The sequence below is a fragment of the Nematolebias whitei genome, chromosome 3, assembly GCF_014905685.2.
Source record: "Nematolebias whitei isolate Nwh7 chromosome 3, NemWhi1, whole genome shotgun sequence".
NCBI lineage: Eukaryota > Metazoa > Chordata > Actinopteri > Cyprinodontiformes > Rivulidae > Nematolebias > Nematolebias whitei.
The window spans coordinates 34,217,384-34,229,015 of NC_056500.1; the positions used below are offsets into that span (position 1 = coordinate 34,217,384).

The following is an 11,632-nucleotide window of genomic DNA, read 5'->3' on the forward strand; positions in this document are numbered from 1 at the left end:
TTAACATCAAACATTTACATTAATTTGGCAAATTATGAAAATAACAATATAAGCAATCAATCAGGAAAAATCATACGGCCATGATTTTACCGTTGCTGCACCACAGACATTTATAAAACTGTACAACTATGATCTTTTACCCACACGGATGTGAATAAGCACTTTACACAGACATTTCTAAATATCTGGGAGAATTTCTACTTCATAGGAAAGTTTAAAGATGGAAAGAAGTTTAGAGGGAGTAAAGGATGGGGTTTGAGGGAAATTGAATGTTACCAGAACCGACACTCTCCATCAGAAGCCCAGCTCGCCTCGGTACGCTTGGTAGGAAACTTGACCCATTACCTCTCTGATGATAATCAGCAGATATGGTGTTCCGTTAACGCTACCGGTGCAGCGTCTCCTTAGAATGGCTGTCGCCCGTCAGAAGTAGTGGCGAGGCTCTGTTCGACACACATTCACCTCAGTGGAAAATGTTATAATCCCATGGAACTCGGAAGAGCTTCGTTGTCATGTCAGGAACTCCAACAGCACTCCATCAGAACTCCAGAACTCTAGAAGTCTGACAACTCTCCAACTCCGTGAACTCTGTAACTCCGTGAGTCGTAAGTCACTCTGTGAGTACCTGTGAGTCCCTGTAGAGTCAGTAACTGTCTGAGTAGACCAGGAAGTACTGACATTTTAAAGACTCTTTCCCGGTTCACTTTTTGGGATTTTTCATTGGTCAGAAACGACCAGAAGGGGTGTGTTTTTGTGACGTAAGGGGTTAGAGACAGCGAGAATTGTTATGAGACAGCTCAGAAATGTTCTCACAGACCGAGAGGGTTCTGTTTTGGCGTGCCTAAGACACAGGTGCAAAACATCTCTATTTACGTCTGAGAGGATTCTAAAACATGACAGTTTTAACATAACAACTTGTTTTTCGTTTGACTGTAACCTTGTAAACGCACACACTTGCTCATTCAAAAGACAGAAAATCAAGAAATGCTTATTCAGGTGATTTCTTCTCTGAATGAGGAATAAAAATCATTACTTACTGTTTATGTAAAATAAAAATGAGTAGTTCTTTTCAACCTGTAAAGCATTGAGTGAACTAACACAACTTGATTATCAAAACATTTGTAAGACAGTAATGATTATAAAAAGAGAGTGTTCTTTTCACTTGAATCTTCAAGAAAGAAAGTCTCAGGATGGGTGAACCTGTATTTATGAATTCAAATACATGAAATGACAGCTTCTGTCCCACAAGGTTCTAAAGGTCAAGAGTTTTGACCTTAGACTGGGTTTCGACGTAGGCCTAGTCCACTACATTGGTAACTTAAAAGTAATGATCCATGTGTGATAGTTCTAATGAAAATGGTGCTTTAGCAGAGGATGGTTTCGATCCATTGACCTCTGGGTTATGGGCCCAGCATTCTCTCTTTTGCTCTCGAAGACGATCACTCTTACCCTTTCTCCCTCCCTCTTTCTTTTTTGCTGTCTTGTCCTGTCAACTTCAAAGCCGTTCTTTACACATCTTCTGAATTGAAAACTCTTTGGTTAGCTGGTCCCTCAACGCATTTGATAAATTTTTTTTCAACCAGATGACAGGGTGTTGTAAAGTCCTCATGCCCTGAATGGACCCATGCAGATGGGTATGCCATTGATTCCTCGGGGGAGTGGAAGATGATGTGCCTATGTGCGCGGTTCGTGGAGGACATAGAAGATGTTTACAGTATTGGATTTGTGATAATAAGGTTTCTGCATTTTGGAATTGGCAGATACCTAGGATATCAACAAATTAGGAAGACATCGGCAGCAGTTTTGGCCATGGTAAACTTGCCAGCCCTATGTGAAGGAATAATTTGTGCTTCGAGCTCTCAGACTCACGTGCTTAACAAGCTCAACCGCTAGCTGGACGCGATTTCTGAGAATCGTAGGTCACTTGCGGCTCCTGGAACTCGCCGGCATGACGGATTTGACATGACGGATTTGATCTTTAAAGAAAGCTAATCGAGCACAGACCGGGTGGAATGTCCACAAATCTGGCTGTTTGGATTTGCCATTGAGTGTACCAGCAGAACTGAAGGCAGACAGAAATCAGAGTCTGGCGGCCCACACAAATGTTTTTTTATCTGAATTTGGCCTCCCCACTGGCCTTGAACAAGTCAACTCATTTCAAATTGCTCCTAGGGGATACGTAAACTTGAATCTTCTGCCACCCACCACCCCACCCCCACGGCCTCATCAGAACCATGATGCTGATAGATACTGCACCATCTTATCAGAACTTTGGAACTTTCTGGAGTGTCTATGGACAACTCACCATCTTTGTTAACCTCCATGCATAATTGTATTATGTCGTCATTGTATGTTACCGTTTTACGCTGTGAGTTTTTTTTTTTTTTTTTCATCTTTTACACATTTCCCAGCCAGGACATGGCGTGAGACATGATTTATGTATTGTTTGGCTTCTTCCACCCTCATGTTCTCTTTTTCTCATCTGCCTGTATGTTGTATGCAACAGGTCTCTTGTAAATGATTCTTGGGAACTAACCTGTATAAATAAAGGAGTCAATCCTGTATAAATAAAACATTAAATAAAAACCAATGTGTATGTTATAAGAATGTCCTTATGCCATCCTACCTTAATATTTAAAATGACACTATTGTATAATTAATTTTAAGATAGATGTGTGGTTTTATTTTATGGTAGATTCTACCACGTTAACATAAGCCTAATCTGAGTTGTTGTACATTACATGAAATTTTACATTGAGGTATCACCATCACATTACAGATTGCCTTATTTTATAAGGAAACTGTCCAATATTGTCTGTCAAACCTTTAATCTTGTGCACTTAAACTAGTAAGACACTCCACTGAAAACCATCCAAGTTTTAAAAGAATAAAATACATAAAAAAATCAGTACTTATATGTGCTGTCACTGAAGGATTTGAATAGTGAATATAGTTTGAGAATAATCAGTTTGTTTTGAGAATTCATGTTTTCCACAATGCAATTGGATTGTTTTATTTTATTTTTGATTGGATCCGTTTTAAGCATGTTTTGTTATACACTAATGCAAATACCCACATTATAAACAATTTGCTCAATAATATACTCTTAGAACTGTTTCATATGGTGAAAATATAATGAAAGATGTTCCCATATGTTCCAATAAAACTTAATACATCACATTAGCTCAATACAGGTTTAATACTACTACCACCCGGTACATTTTTCAAATAGCCACACTATTTTCTACTTCGACTGGATCCAAATATGTGTACGGCACTTTCAGATGCTTGTTTCGGTCTTTGATGGCACCACTTAACACCTCAAGCTGTCTTTGAAAGTCCTGTATCATTCTGCGTGGAGTGTCCTCAGTAAAGTGGTCCTCAGGGTAGTGGCCTAGAGGGACCTGGTGAGATGAATGAAACTTTAAATTTAGGCTATAGGGATTACTCTGTGGAGCTTCAAGTAGTAAGCTGGATACATTTTTTTGGCAGTTTTTAAGTACAATATTTTTTGTTCACTTTTGCAAACAGTGTCAACACAAGTACAACTGCAATTTAAAATGTAAACAAAAAAAAGTTTTTCCCACTTACAAAGTCAGTGGACTTTTGGCTAAGCAGCCACAGGGTGGCCATGCCCTGAACCGTTGCATTGACATCTGGGAGTGTGTTCAGCATAGTGGCCTCAGTTGCTTCCCCCTTTTTGGTTGGTGGGGGAAGTTGCAGGGTGAGGGGAGTGTTTGGCATCCAGCCACCATAGTCATACTGCAGCATAAAGAGAAAATCAAAAAAAATTTGAAAAAAAGTTTGAACAGCTCTGTTTAATTTTAAACTGGGATTGTTTTGTTCTGTGAGGAAAGTCTCATGTAGAAGCATTGCATATTGGACTTTATTTCAACTGTGACTTCATCTAATAATACAATACAAGTCATCAAAAATTAAGTAGTCAGGTGTTTACCTGTCCACTGTTGACAGCAGCATGCTGGACTGAGCCAGTGAAGACAACCATGGTAACAAACTTTATCAGCTCATCTACAGTGGTGAATCTCTGTGGAACTCCTAATGCATAAAAAAGCCAAACAATCTTTATTACCCAAATTAGACAAATGACTCAACATTTGATGCTTTCATTGCACAAAGCACTGATATTTGATAAAGGTCAAGATTCTATATAACACCTGTGCCAGTCTGGGAAAGAAATCCATGTTCAAAGATGTCGGAAAGCCATTTCTGTAGTTCAGAGTCCTGTTGTACTTCAGCATCAGTCTTGTAGTAGTAGCCAAGGACTCCGTGTACAAACCTTTGAAAAACAAACTACTCTGTAAAATGCATTGTACAGACTATGAAGCCCCTGATTGTAGAAACTATAATGTAATATATTTAAAGGATCAGCTTTAATATTTAGATATCCAACTTCTCTTGTCCAGTCTCAAGCACAATGGCATGTTCATACTAAAAAGTTCCTGGAGAAATTTTAGCGAGGACTGCCGCATTGTGGCCATTTTAAAATTTTGATTTCACAGTACTATGTGTTGGGATGCCTTTCTAGGGATGCCTTTCTAGACAGTCCCCAATTACAGCTATTAACGAAGTCATTGTCCTATGAACAAAAATTACACACATTAAGTAAAATTCAATCAAAACCTAAAAATGGACATTAAGGGTTAAACATCTCTTAAGCCAAAATTCCTCAGAAAGACCGCCCATCCCCTGAAAAATAAATGAATTAAAAAGATTCAGGGAAGCTGTTGTCTTGTCTACTGTGGAAAAGTAATAAATGGGTACCAAGTCGGGGGCTAAGAGTATACCACACCAGCTTGATGCCCCTCGTCATGGGCAACTACAGAGTGGAATAAGGTCTAACCCCTCAAGGCGTTTGGTACCGAAGCCATGCTGTGCATTGAAGTGAGCCCAACTACTGTATATCAAGTTGGTACCTCTCAACCCTATGCACAAACTCAGGCTCTTTCACCGCCAGAGGGTTTACGTTCCATGTCCCATGAGTCAGCTTTGTTAAGCCAGGGTCAGAGTGCCAAGGCCCCCGCCTTCGACCACTGCCCATGGAGTCATGCACCTGACTTGTGTGGTCACTCCTGCAGGTGGTGGGCCCACAGGAAGGTAAACTCATTTTGATCATTTGGACTGAGTCTAATTACAAGACAAGGAACTAAAATAAATGAATAAATAAATAAACTGTTGCAAGACAGATGTCAGGATCAGGTCTTCATTATATGTCAGTGCAGATCACTTGACATCAGTTCTGAGCAGCTGATTATGTCAGTAACTAAAAGCTTATTTATGTATGCATGCCAAAAGGGGGAAAATGTATGGATGCTCTTTTCAGCATCTACAGAATGAACAGCATAAAAAAAAAGGCTTGGTCGTGTGTAAACAAGAGTGCATGGACAGTTTTTACCCGTGTATAATATCCCAAAGTTTGAGTCCATCCTCTCTGTAGTAAAAGTTGGGTATGGCCTCCAGCCCACGCTTTGCGATGTCTTCTGGTATACAGAGGGAGCTGTATGTAAGGGAGGACAGTGACCTCCTCATGATTGTGATCATACCTGCTCCACCAGAGGCTGCAAACTGGAGGAGGAGAATCAGTAACCAAATTACTTGAAATAAAAATCCAGTGCCAATTTAGCTTACTGCATGAGATTTCCAAACCTGGGTAAAACTGCCTTCCTCAGATATCAGTCTCTTTCGAGCCAAGAAGTTGATCTGCAGAGTGTAGCGAGTGTGAGGTATAAGAAGCTGAGGAAAGAGAACACTCTTTTAAACAATGCATTTTCCATGCAGCACTCAAACTTCGTCAACTCAATTATGCCATCTTTTTTCCTCAAATGTAGTGTCCTTCCTGTAGTGTGTTAGGGCAGCACCGTGGCTCAGTTGGTAAAGCTTTTGCCTCTCAGCAAGAAGGTTGTTTTATAAAATCCTGGTTGGGGACCTTTCTGGGTGGGGTCTGCATGTTTTCTGTATGTGCAAGTGTGGCTTTTCTCCAGGTACTGTGGTTTCCTCACACCGACAAAAAACATGCACGTTGGACTAATTGGCAACTGAATTAGCTTTATGTGAAGAGTGAATGGCATAGACATTATATACATTAACACATCACAGCGGGCTGGCCCGCTGCAACTGTATGACAGAACGTCCACCATATTGAATGTGGCAGATCTGCCAGTCAACTAAGATGAACTGAACTTCATAAAGCACCGTTCTACAAAGTGCTTTGAGTTGATTCCTGTCATTCACACACTAATATATTTAGAAAATAAACAGGCACCAAAGACAACATTTGTAACCTGTCTGCGTGTCTCAGTAATTCAGAAGAATGCAGGCAGAAACGGGTTTTAAATGTTCTTTTACGGCCATGAAAGTACAAACACCACTCAGCTCCGAATCTTCTGCCCCGTTTATTCAGCTACGCATCCCGGACCGTTTATAACTAAAAATGTTGGGGGGTTTTCTGGGTTCGGACTTGTAATTACTGTTAATTTGTCGGGTCAGGTGGGGTTCGGAAATTATGACTGCTGGCTGGGGCCGGGTCGGATCAGATTTTTCGGGCCCGAATGCAACTCTAAGCCACAAGGGTGGGCCAGCACACACCCAAGCACCGAGCCCCACATGCCAAGAGCCAACAACGCACCAGCGGCAGGGGGACCCGCCACCAGAGAGGAGTACGATGGGGGAAGTAGACCCCACATTAAATGGGGGGCCCAAAATGATCCAAGAGAGGGGACCACCCAAAACCCAACCTGACACAAACAGGCACACACAGACAACCCGACAGTGCCTCTGTTGGGCTGTCCATACGCCCCACCCACCCGACAGCGACCGCAGGCCGGCCCCAGGCTGGGGGCCAGAGCAGCAGCTGAGGAAGGCCGGCCCAGCACACCAAAGACCAGGCACCCTACCAATCCCACACCACAGGCCCAGAGATGCATACTGCCGTCGCACTCCCCCAACCCCCATATACACATACACATACAGCACTCCCCATCGCAAATGTCACACCAGGCTGACCAGCCAGTGCCACGTCAAAGCGAAGCCACGCCCCCGATCGTTGCCATACACCACCAATGACCACCCACACACACACACGACCCCCTGCCAGAACCCGGCAGCTACCCTGGCCAAAGGGCTGGCCATCGCAACCAGGAAACTTGATCAAAAAATCCGACCGACCCAGGGAGAACCAGAGCACCACCCCCGCCTGACCCCTAAGGCTCAAAGCTCACCCACAGCCCAAACCTTAACCAGGTGGCCTACCCCCCCAAACATTTGTAACTTTTAACGTGATTAATAAAAATGTTTAGGTTATAGGTAAGCACTAAAACCTATGCATTCTCTAAAGTGTTTGCAACTACTGACATATATAACACCATTACTTTGGTGATTCATATAGAAATATTCATATTTAACATTTAATCTGTGTCTATAATAATCAGATCCTGAAATGTACTGTAGCTGTGAATTTTCTAAACAAAGAGCACCAACATTCCCATTTAACTGATTTAACAGATTGATTAACCACATAGATCAACATAAATACACCAATATAGCTTTTACAGGTGGTGGGGTATTGAACACTCTGACTCTTAAAAACCTCGGAAACAAATAGTCTTGGACAGCTTTTTCCATGTGTTGCCACTAAATGAATGAGGCATCTTCTATTGCTTCACTTTTGCCATTCCCAATATGGCAGTGATGTCACCCTCTGAGCGATCTGAATCGCTCAATGAGGCAGCCACATATCTACTGTATGTCTATGGTGAATAGTTGTCTCATTTGTCTATGTGGGGCCCAGTGATTGGAGACCTATTCAGGGTGTCTCCTGTCTCTCAGTGAATGCTGAATACGGGCACCAATGACTCTTGCAAACCAAAAAGAAAGAACTGGTAAAGATAATGGATGGATAGACATTTGGTGATACATTGCCATTTAGCCATCTTAAATATTTACATGCTTTTATACCTTTTCATTTCATCCTCAGCTTCACTTACCTTGTACAGAGGATGAACCATGGGCACATTGCGCAGCAAAGACACAGCAAAAGCCTCAGCCAGCAGGTGAGTGCGCAGCAGGTGAACATCAAGCTGATGCACATTAAACTCTGCACTTCTGACAAAAATTTTTGCCAGCAGCCAGTCATACTCAGAATCTGATGGAAGGAAGATTGGGTTGTTTTCAGCTGGTTCCTGCCTCAGCTGCAACAAAATTGCAATAGGGTTAGTTTCTAATATGTCAGTTCACCCACCCACACACATTTTAGGGCAATGCATTTAGAGAAATGGGTCCAGTTTGTACAAAAATTCAAGCAATCCAAAACTATTCAAAATGTTATTTTTCAGCTACTCCCTTCTTCAGGGGTCACCACAGCGAACTAAGTCGCATGAAGACTTGGCAATTATTTTTACGCCAGATGCCCTTCCTGACACAACCAAAGACCACCAAGCTACCACAGCCCTCTGTGTGGAGCAGAGAGCGCCTATTCTAGGGCACCCGGGGGAGCAGATGGTGGGGGTTAAGAGCCTTGCTCAAGGTCCCAGAGTGGGGCAGAAGAGGGTGGAGACAGGTGGGGGTGCTTCACCTATCCCACCCACATTTTGATGTTGGTACAGGGAGTTGAACCAGCGATCTTCCAATCACAGGCCCACTTTCTCTAACCTCTGCTCCATCACTCCCACAAAATCCAAAACTATTCAAATAAGACTGCATTTAAAACAATTTAGTTATAGAATTTGTTTGTTTTTTTTAACCCCCATGCACCAGGCAGTGCATGGAAACAACTTCATTGGATTTAAGCAGTCACTTTGACCAGGACTCCCTGAAAGACATTGTTTCACAAAATCAAATTCCTGGTAAAAAAATAAAATAAATAGTTCCAATAGAACAAGGATATGCTTGCTAAGATAATTTTTATTTTTTGCCTACTCAACTTTATTACTCCTTAGACAGAGAATAGAAATTATCCAGTTGCACATGTGATTTAGGTTTGTTGTTTTGACAGGTTTATCACCTTAGTTTGATACTAAAATCCTTATCAGGAATTACAACTGAAGTCTTGAGACTAAAGTCACCCTCAGAACTGATCAAAGCACATTTATGAAAAACCCATCTTAAATAAGATTTATGTTAGCCATCTGATTATTGAGTTTACCTGAATAGCAAGAGGCAACAATCCATCATCTGGAGTGCTTTGGAGCAGGACCAGTGGAGCCATCAGATATTGTTTCTTCCCATTGATGGTGTTTGTTTCAACACCTTCCAAAATCTTGTAGTCACACAGGAAAATGTTGCCTTTCTGTATTTTGGGGTGGGAGAGAAATTTCAACTGGACACTTCAAAAGATTTACTGTATATGGTTAAAAAAAAAAAAAAAAAATCTTTCCCATTTCATTGAGACAAATCACCTTAATTTCATCAGTCAGGCTGCCCTGACCATGGGTCCGAACCATGTCATTGGTAACAGGAAAGTTACTGGGCAGGGCATCACAGCGTTTGATCAACATGGGATTGACACCATTCAGAAACTGGTATCCAAAAAATTCATTTTTCTTCCATTGCTGTTTGACATACTCTGCAAACACATTTAACCAAACAATTTCATGGTTTACATACACACACAAACATATATATACACATACATACATATATATATATATAGCTTCCATGTTTATAAAAGAGTTGATAGTTTATATTTTGGCCAATTTAATTACATATGTATGCAGTTAAGGATACAGTACCCGATAAGTCAGTGTGTTTGCAACAAAACACTCGACCGATATGGTCAATATTAGTCCATTTCTCTTTACGGTCAGCCAGCCCTTTCAGTTTCAGCTCTGTTAGTCTGTGGAGAGGGGGGAGAAAAAAGCAAATTTTGAAGAATAATTTTAGAGGTTTATTGGACAAGCATGGCAGAACATGAGGAGCTGACCCTGTAGATGAAGTGAAAAGGAACTCAGTCTCTTTGGTGAAGGAGAAGCGGACCTCACATGGCAGAGACTGAGGGTCATCTGCCTTTATGCAGTGAGGGACTCCTTCTGCATACACATTCCAGCTGGGTGAAAAATTAAACATTGTTTTAATGTTTGATTTTAGACTCTTATATTTTTAAAGGACTCAGAAGAATCCCATAATTTGTGTGCAATTTATAAAATGCACACCACTGAGCTCTTACCGGTAGTCCTCCTGACGCTTCTTAAGCTCCTGCTCTCGACTGTTCTGGCCGAGACGATGGCTGTCTTCAAAGCCTCTTAGAGCTGGAAAATAAAAAAGGTTTTAAAGTAATGTTGAAATGCATTTGTTTCCTTAGAATGTCTACAAACCTGTTCCCTCCCTGAAGTGTTGCACCACGCTGTCAGAGATCCAGCGGTAGATGGGAAAGGTAAAGGTTTGTCCTTCAGAGGATTTGACCACCACCTTGGAGGGAAACCAAGAGTCTTCTGGGAAGAACAGGAAAGACTGTTTGTCTAGCTCAATCAGCACCAGTTTTCCAATGGAAGTGGGACAGACCACAGCAAAGGTTGACACCTGAAAGTGATTCAAAAACACCAACTGTATTCAGAGGGAGTGGTCTGTCAACATTAAAATTTAAGAAAGTTAGCAACATAATCACTGAATCAAATTAAATATTTTGGGCTTAACGTTGTGAAAAACAACACTTTGGAGTTTTGCTACTCACATTAAGATTTTTTTTTTTTCTCATTAGCAGAAAGCAAAGATGAAGCAGACAGAGATCTAGTTGAACGTGATGTTTTAATCTTTTTAACTTACAGCTCCTCTGATGAAAGCTGAAGCCCCCCTCAAGCTTATGAGCTGCTTGCGTTCACTCTCCCCATCTGTGCCCACCAGCTTAATGAAGATGTTGTTTAAAGTGGTGGCACTGATGCGATCGGCAGTGAACACAGTTACCTTATATTCTGCCATTCCAGTTTTGGAATTAGATTAATCCTGAGGGTGAAATGGAGAAACAACGCTTATATTAGCGAACCATAAATATATAATTAAAAACAGCAATATATTGCTTGATATAATTAGCAGAAACAACATAAAATAAATGCTATTTTTCTGAAAGACTTATTTCAGTTCTACAACCAGTCACAGATATGCATTATTAAATTAAAGCCTCATAAATACTAAATAAATGAAGCAAAACAATGAATAACTTAATTCAATACAATTTCCTAAAACACAAAAAACAACAAATACTTACCTTTGAAATGGAGCACAAGGTTCTTCCAAGTAAAGACTGAAATGTCTGCACAGATGCAACTAATCAACTCAAAGTTTTACTTATACACACTCTGGGTTGTGGGAGTGTCCTCAAAATACCAGTTTTGGGTGAAGAAACCACTTGAATAACTTGTTTCTCATTTAGAAATAACTTCCTGTTTTAAGTAGATTGTAAGGAATGTCAAATATTTAAAAGTTTGCAAAATATGTGAAGGGTTATACAAAAAGTAAAAAAAAAAAGTTTAACATCAAGTTCTCTTTATTGTCATTATCATCACATGTGGTATATGTGATGGAATGAAACTGTGTACACTGGGTCCCAGTTACATCCAACAAAAGTATAAATTGTAAAGAAAAACAGTAATAAGATCTAAGATATGAACTAAGAAATACGCTAAAC

At 40.8% G+C, this 11,632-nt stretch overlaps 1 protein-coding gene across 1 annotated transcript; it reads right to left on the minus strand.

The window, feature by feature from the left end:
• Window positions 1-3,041: 3,041 nt before the first annotated feature.
• Window positions 3,042-10,926, minus strand: LOC119408041 (hydroperoxide isomerase ALOXE3-like). The gene is made up of 14 exons (XM_037674875.1): window positions 10,774-10,926; window positions 10,326-10,530; window positions 10,178-10,259; window positions 9,935-10,057; window positions 9,744-9,847; window positions 9,411-9,577; window positions 9,158-9,301; window positions 8,001-8,204; window positions 5,665-5,751; window positions 5,414-5,583; window positions 4,176-4,297; window positions 3,956-4,056; window positions 3,592-3,762; window positions 3,042-3,404 (listed from the first exon to the last, which is right to left on the minus strand). Exons 1-14 carry the CDS (start codon window positions 10,924-10,926, stop codon window positions 3,225-3,227), a joined length of 2,013 nt encoding a protein of 670 aa, XP_037530803.1. The 3' UTR covers window positions 3,042-3,224.
• Window positions 10,927-11,632: the final 706 nt, after the last annotated feature.